General features: G+C 38.7%; 1 protein-coding gene across 7 annotated transcripts in view; it reads left to right on the top strand.

Annotated features, from left to right (window-relative positions):
- Positions 1-3,989, top strand: part of Mecom (MDS1 and EVI1 complex locus) — a gene marked incomplete at its 5' end in the record, with an annotated part of 282,239 nt that extends 278,250 nt beyond the window's left edge. For 6 of the 7 annotated variants that reach the window (XM_005393153.2, XM_005393148.2, XM_005393146.2 and 3 more), the window contains 1 exon segment: positions 2,452-3,989. In XM_005393153.2, coding sequence (XP_005393210.2) covers positions 2,452-2,586 — 135 coding nt within the window. 7 annotated transcript variants of the gene reach the window in all.
- Between the last annotated feature and the right edge of the window lie 4,032 nt (positions 3,990-8,021).

The following is an 8,021-nucleotide window of genomic DNA, read 5'->3' as shown; positions in this document are numbered from 1 at the left end:
TTTTTCTCTGGTACCGGGAACCGAACTCACGACCTTGCGCTTGCCAGGCAGGCGCTTTTGCCGCTGAGCTAAATCCCCAGCCCCTGTTAATGTTAAAAGTTAACTAGCCCAAGTAGATATTTCATTTTCCCTTAGCCATTCATGAGAAGTTATTAGGAGTTTTAAAAAGCCCTTGATATTCTTTCTTTATAGTTGTTCAGAGATATAAGAAGGATCCAGGTTTCCTCTTTTTAAACTTCTTTAGTTATTCTGCCAAAAAATATTTTCATTGTGAGACACAATACTCAACACCAGAAACTGCCAGGTATTACAGAAAGCAAATAAGCTTGAGCACTTGGAAAGAGTGGAGATGTTATGTATTTCAGAAGCAGCGTATTGGCAGTAAGTCCCTGCCTCACTGGGCTGACAATTAGCATCACAAGAAATACTAGAATTTTGTAATCCTAGCTTGTATTTTTTTTGTTACTTGATTACACCATTTATATTAGCCTGCTAATGGTGAGGCATTTTTGCAAATTGACTTTATACCTTGAAATCATCCATACTGTATTCTGTGATGTATTAACTCACAAGTTTTGTGCTGCACACTGATCCTTCTGCATCAAAATGTTTATTTCCTTTGATTGTTAATAAGCAGATACTCTATATTTACCACTGTTTAGAATTAAAAGGTTCAGATGTTTTACCCAAAATGCTTCTGTATTTACTCTGTGATTTTTATAGTAATTGAATAAAAACTTTGACCAACACAGCAGTGGCTGCATTCTGCATAAAATCCTCCGTGAAAAACCCTGCTGGACAAATATGGGCGTTAATTTCATGATGATAGACACCCTCTAAACGAGGCATGCTGCTCTAACTACTTTATGTAAGTTAGGGTCAGGGATCCCTCCGTAACACTTGGAGGTCAGCGCTGTTATTACTATTGCATTTTATATGTAGAAAATAAAATTTAAAAGAGTAAAACAACTTGTCTAAGGTCACAGTACCAGTGAGCAGTACGCAGGCTCGAAGCCAGGAGTGAGAGCAAAGATTTCAAAATTTTATCTGTATTCCCTTACAGCTTTCCAAAGATCACAAGTTTTCTTAATACTATTTTAGAATATTCTTTAATTATTTTATCTCTAAAGATGGGTACATAATCTGAATAGGTAACTTAAATTCAGTATGCACTTAACCCATACTCTAAACTCTAGAAGGAGAAAGACTCTGTATTATTTATCCTTGATTCCTTAGGACCTAGCATGGTGCCTGGCACAGAGTACATGCTTAAGAAATACTTGTTAAATGAATGCTGAGGTTTTGTACAGTCCAGAAGGCAAAATGCATGCGTAAAAGTCAAATGTGTACGTTTAGAGCACTGACCCAGCAAATCAAAATCAGCCTGTAAAGGCAGCTTTTCTAACTGAATGCCATGATTATAGAAGAAACCACAGACTGGCCACATGTCTCAGCACGACTCCCAGAGATGAAATTCTGCCTAACAACAGGCATTTTCTTCTTTGTTTACAGACAGTGGAATGTCTTTGGCAGGACTTTAATGATTCCACTTCAACAGCATTTTGACAAGCAAGTTTAGCAATGGATGAGACCAACAATAGCAAATCAACAGTGAAAAGTTCACTCACAAGTCAAGACTGAACATTTTATTTGAATATTTTACTTGGCAGTGAATGGGGATTCTCTGAACAGTTATTTAGAATTTGACGTGATAATAAGGAAGAAAGAGAACTTCCTCACAGCACCTCCACGTCCCTTCTGCTCAGCAGACACTAGAACACAGGTTCCCGGGGTCACTGCCGGGCCTTGCACTCTGTTTTATTTGTTGGTGGAGATGATTTGGTCCACCTTAACTTTCCAGGTCTTCAGGTGTCACTAGTGAATATTTAAGCCCAGAGGGGTACCAGAGAAATAACACTGGGTTAAAATTTAGGCAGAACTCGGTTTTAGGTCTTCAGTCTAGGTGAGTGACAGATCACTTCGCCTTCACTGCTCTCAAAGAAGCTCAAAAGACACAGTGCTTGCTCCACCACGCAGTTCTGTTGAGGGAGGCCTGTATCTAACTCCTATTCGCAGGGAAAAGTAAAGTAAACTTTATATTTGCAAAAGTAGTTCTGGTAAAAAAAAAAAAAAGGCGAAAGATTTATATGATCTGAAGAGAAACCAGAGTACAGTAATTCTGGTTAAAAAGCTCATGGTCCATATGAAGGGTGGCACATGCGTGTAATCCCTGTGCTCTAGGAGGCTATGCCAAGAGACTCTCAAGTTCCAGCCCAGACAGCAAATGAACAATGAAGGGAGACTCTGTATCAAAATAAAAACTGAAAAGGCTGAGGATGCTTAGCTCAGTAGGAAAGCCTTAAGTTGAGTTCCCCAGTACTGAAAAAAGAAAAGAAAACCTGATGCTTTTCAAATCCCGTTTGCTGACTGGGTCTCTCCTTTTCACCCCAGGCATATGCTATGATGTTGTCACTGTCGGACAAGGAGTCCCTCCATTCTGCCTCTCACAGCTCTTCCACCGTGTGGCACAGCATGGCCAGGGCTGCCGCAGAATCCGGTGCCATCCAGTCCATAAGTCACGTATGACACTGCCAAGCTTGACCAGAGTGGGACCAAGTCCACCAGTAGCATGGCTCTTTCCTGTAGGACTATGTACAAGACTGCTGAGCAGAATGCCTTATAAACCCAAAGGGTCACTCATTTAAAAGTCTGGTGACCTTAAACTGAACGATTAAAGAAAGAAGAAAGAAAGAAAGAAAAAGGAAACTATTTATTCTCGATATTTTGTTTTGCACAGCAAATGCAGCTGCTGACTTCTGGAGGATCAGTTTGACCTAAAGTGAGTCAATGCAAATGGAAAACTTGCTGGGCAAAGGCATCTTCCAGTGCACCCTGCCGAAGGTGTGGGTGGGTGAAGGGGGCCGTTGAGATGACAGCCTCGATGCGAACGAACACTCCATAGAAACTGAATTCTTATCTGTACGAGGTTACCTGACGTGATTGGGAACAGTTGCTTTTAATTACAGATTTAATTTTTCTTTGTTAAAGTTTTATGTAATTTAACCCTTTGAAGATGAAAGTAGTTGGATGAAATGCACAGTCAATTATTATACAAACTGCTAAAAGGGAGTCCTTGTCGCCCTCTTTAACTTTCGCCTTCTCAAGTACATTGTTTAAAACTAGGGGAAAGGGGTATGTGTATATTGTAGACTATGGATGTTCATGCTTCGAGAAGTTAAGTCAGTGATTCAACCTGTTCATCGCCAGTACCTATGTACCACTAATAAAATGTTTCCCGGACCCTTGTAATGGCATCTTCATTTTAGACAATCATGTCACTGGGTTTTAATGTTTAAATTTTTTTGTGTTGTGTGTATCATGTATTTATTTGTTGGCAAACTATTGATTGTTGATTACAATAGCACTGTTCCAGTCAGCCACTATCTTAGGACGTCAGAGGCACACCCCTGTCTCAATTTCAAGGACCAAGGTGACTCGACCTGTGTATGGGAGTGCCGAATGGTGTTTGGCTTTTCTTAACATTCCTTTTTTCGTTGTTTTGTTTTCCTTCTTAATGAACTAAATATGAATAGATGCAGCTTAGTTTTTGTAATACTAAAATTGATTCAGTTGTATAAATGATTATAATTTCTTTCATAAAAGCATGATTCTTCTGATTAAAAACTGTACCCCATATTTTATGCTGGTTGTCTGCAAGCTTGTGTGATGTTACATTCATGTTAATCCTATTTGTAAAATGAAGTGTTCCCAACCTTATGTTAAAAGAGAGAAGTAAATATCAGACTGTATTCAGTTATTTTTCCCTTTATTGAGGAACCAGATTTTTGTTTGTTTGTTTGTAATCTCATTTTGAAATAATTGGCAAGTTGAGGTACTTTCTTCAAATGCTTTGTACAATATAAACTGTTATGCCTTTCAGTGCATTACTATGGGAGGAGCAACTAAAAAATAAAGACTTACAAAAATGATTATTCTCCTGTTCGTGTGTTATTTTCTGTTCTCATGTAATTTTAGTGTCCCTTGGGGATCCCAATGATTTAAAGGTGTGATGTTTGGGATCTTGATGCCCTAACAGGCACGCGGGATCTAAAACACGTCTGCGCTGTTTTGAGATGACACACAGGTAGTCTTTGGCCAGCAGTGAGTCCTGCTTGCTGTTTTGGGTGTTCTCCGTGCAGTTCAAACTCACAGCCTGTGTGCTGCACCCACTGCCCAGCGCCGGGGTCCTTCCAGCCCCACCATGCCCATTTTAACTAGGACAGAGAGGGAGCTAGAGCTCCCACATTGCAGCTTACATTACGTCTGTCAAAAGGAACTTTCTTATTTCTGCCTCCGATGATACACATACTGTTAACCAATTCATGAGGAGATGGAAAGCCTTTAACTTTCTTGAGTTTCTTTTAAGTTTCTATCCTTTTCATAGTTTTAATCAAAGTGTAAACATGGTTTTGTGTTTTCTTTCTTCACATGTTGAAAATAAATCACTAAATAGTGCTATAAGTTCTTCAAACTAATAATTTAGTAGTTATTCAATAGCCATCAAACTGCATGTATAATTTTTTCTAGAATTTTAATTTTGTTAAAAATTTAGATTCTTTTCCTACTTTTTAATAGTATAATTGAGAGCATTTCAATTTTCATGTATATGATTATTTCTGGGATTTCATATATGAATATGGACAGTTGGCATGTGATGGTAGTATTCCTAAGGATAAATCATCTGGTAAGGGAGCAATTATAAATTATATATATATATTCCTTAAATAAAATGCTAATTTGTAGTTCTTTCAATTTTTGATGACTACAGTTTTTTTGACAAGTTTTGAAAATTTAATATGAAATGTGGAAATACACACAGATTAATTTCTTCTTTCATTTGCTTATTCACTCTTTAGCAGAATGCCAGATACATAGAGACTCTTTCTGCACCATTGCCAAATATCTGTAGTATGAGAATTAAAAATATGGTATATATGTATTGATTTTAAAAATAGTATATATAGGAAGATGTATTCAGGATATATATTTAAGGTATACATTCATAACAAAGGAAAATAAGAACCTAGTATTTGACTCATAAAAACACATTTGAGAAAGTAAAGATGTAGGAAGTACTGTAATTTTTCTTTGTTTTAAAGACTATACCTGTAAAACTGAATAAGTTAAAATACTTGCACTGTTACTGAGTTCTTGTTAGACTTTGATCATGACATTTTGTTTGTTAATGCTTATTCCTCCAAATTCCAAAAGGGCTTTCAAGCCTTCCTTTTCTTCTCCTTCTTTTCTTTGTTTTTCCCATTCATTTTTCCAGCGGTTTACCACGTGGCCCTGGGAAAGGCAGTGACATACGTTGGAGACATTCTGGGACTTGGAACCAAAGATCTGGGCTTGAGTTCTGGCTTTGCTACTTACTGGATTCAAGGTCTTGGGAAAGTCACATACTCCTCAAAATCTCATCTGTGAAACTGGAATAACAATACCACCTCTCCTGCTACTGCACTGGGTTTCTGTGAACGTCCAAAACAAAATAAGTTTTTAAAAATTTTGATAAAGGTCCTATAAATGCAGGACATTTTATAATTATTTTAGAAAAGAAAAGCACAGAGCATTGTTAGAAATCTTTCCTCTTTGTTGTCTCTTTCCTTCTTTCCTTCATCTTTCTTTCTTCCTTCTTTCTTCTTTCTTTTTCTTTTTCTTTCCTTCTTTTCTTTTCCTTTTCTTTCTCTTTTCTTTCTTTCTCTGGTTATTGAACCCAGGACCTCATGCATACTAAGCATACACTATGACACTGAGAACCCTAGAAATATTTCCTGAAAAAATCTATACATCAGTTTGAAATAAAATGAGCCTAGTCCTTTGAGAGCTTGAGACATCCGGCAGAATTGCTTTTCTTTAATTGACAGAATTGTATGCATTTATGGTACACAACACATTTTGACATGCAAATGCATTACAGACTGGCCATATCAAACAGCACATACCTTTTTGTGATAACATGCAAAATTTACTCAGCAATTTTCAAATGTGCACAGTACATTTTAATTTACTATAGACACTATGACATATGTCAGGTGTCTTGAGGATTTTTCCCAGTATTATTTTGAAGAGTTCTCAAAAATTCAAAAGCAGTTAAGACAATATTTAGAGAGTAGACGCATTCATAATTTTATTTTTAGTAAAATGACTGTCCATCAATCTTACTTCTGTATAGAATAAAATGAATGTTAACTGCTTGCTACATTAGTATTGTGCTGAGAATGTGCATAGCCATTGTCAGGTTAGTCTTCACACTAGGCAAGCAGCTTTATTCCTATTTCACAGATGAAGAAACAGGAAATCAGAGGTTTAAGAATCTTACTCACAGCAACCCAGATAGAAATTGGCTGCTTAGGACCCAGACAGGCCCACCCTGAGCAACTCGGACTTCTTGGTTCAGCTGTACCAAACAGCTGAAGAAAAGCCAAAAAGAAATGTTCCAAAACTGAAGAAATGCATAGCCAGTGTTATGGTTGATGAACTGTGCCAACCTGGGGAGTCTAGAAGCATAACTAAGTGATTCAGCCGTTCTTCATCCTGGGGTAAAAAGGACATGCCCTTACCACTCTAGGATGTTGTTCACTGTGTCAGCTTGAGAGGTTTAGAAGCTTAACTAATTGATTCAGCAGAAGGCCAGGGTCCTTACATTGTAAACATCCTCACCTTGTGGAAGAAGAGGGCACCAGAGATGGTGTGAGTGTGGGTGGATAGCAGGCATACACTATAAGGAGGGAAAAGAGGCTTGCTTCTCCCTTTTTCTCTTGCTGCTTTTGCTGTCTTCTGCCACCATGAACTATTGTCCTCTGCCAGGTGCTGCCCTACCTTGGAGCCAGCTGACTATTGAATGAAACGTCCACAAATTTTGAGATAAATAAAACTTTCCTCCCTTAATTCTGATGTTTTGTCAGGTGTTTTGTCTCAGTGATGAGAGAAAAGTAACTAAGACAGAATTTGGTACCAGAAGTGGGGTTGTTGCTGTGACTGTATCTGACCACGTGGTTCAAGAGCCTTTGGAAATGGCTTGTGCAAGGTGTTTGGAAAGGTTTGGAGATGTCACCTAAAAGAGTAGAGCTGGAACACCTTCAGCTGTTCTGTATGGGAGATTCTGGTCAAATCTCAGAAGACCAAAAGGCTGATAGAAATCCTGCCAGTAAAGACCAGGCTCGAGAGGTTTCTGCTGGGAAAAAGAAATACACTGGGTGCTGGACTCCAGATGATGTATGTTATGGCTTGGCAGAAAGTTTGTCTGCATTTTACTAAGTCTGGAGACTTTGTCTGAGACTGAGATTAAGGTCAGCAAACTGATTAATGTGACAGAAAAATTTTCAAGGTAGTTAAATGTGGAGGCAGTGGCATGTCTACTGTTTGGGGCTTTTAGCCAGATTTATGTTGAGAATCAAGAGCAAAGAGCGCAGCAGGATGATCTAAAATGTTATGAGTTTGGCCAGAAAGGAAGCTCCAGTAAAGCTGTGCACTGCAAAGGTAGAACTGATTAAATCTCTACTGCTGAGGAGAAACAAGAGAATAGAAAAGATGGCCTGAAAGCATCACTAGGAACAACAAGTCTCCACTCTTAGCAGCCTCAAACCTGTAAAAGTGAAAAGCTTTGCTTTGAGAAGAAAGTCACAGAGTGCCATGTTCCAGAATGGTGGCAGCTGCTGCACCAGGTTCCAGAATTGTGCCAGCATGAAAAATTTGCTCCTCAGAATCCGGTTCAGAGTGCACAGCAGGCCATGCACTTGACCCCTATGGCCAAGAGAAAAAAGCTTGGCTACTGCTCCAGGTGGCAGCAGACCTTGGCATCATCCATGTGGCACTGGTTTTAGGTGCATCCAGAATGCAAGAGTTCTGAGGTTAAGAAGGTTTCCACCTTGATTTAAGAAGGCCTGGGAAGTCAGGCACTGTGTCCTTGAGAAGACAGTGTATGAGGCTGTGATTGTCCAGTTAATCTTCATTGTAGGTAA

This window comes from Chinchilla lanigera, unplaced genomic scaffold (assembly GCF_000276665.1).
Source record: "Chinchilla lanigera isolate Chin_1 unplaced genomic scaffold, ChiLan1.0 scaffold00047, whole genome shotgun sequence".
NCBI lineage: Eukaryota > Metazoa > Chordata > Mammalia > Rodentia > Chinchillidae > Chinchilla > Chinchilla lanigera.
This window is presented reverse-complemented; position numbering and strand designations above follow the sequence as displayed.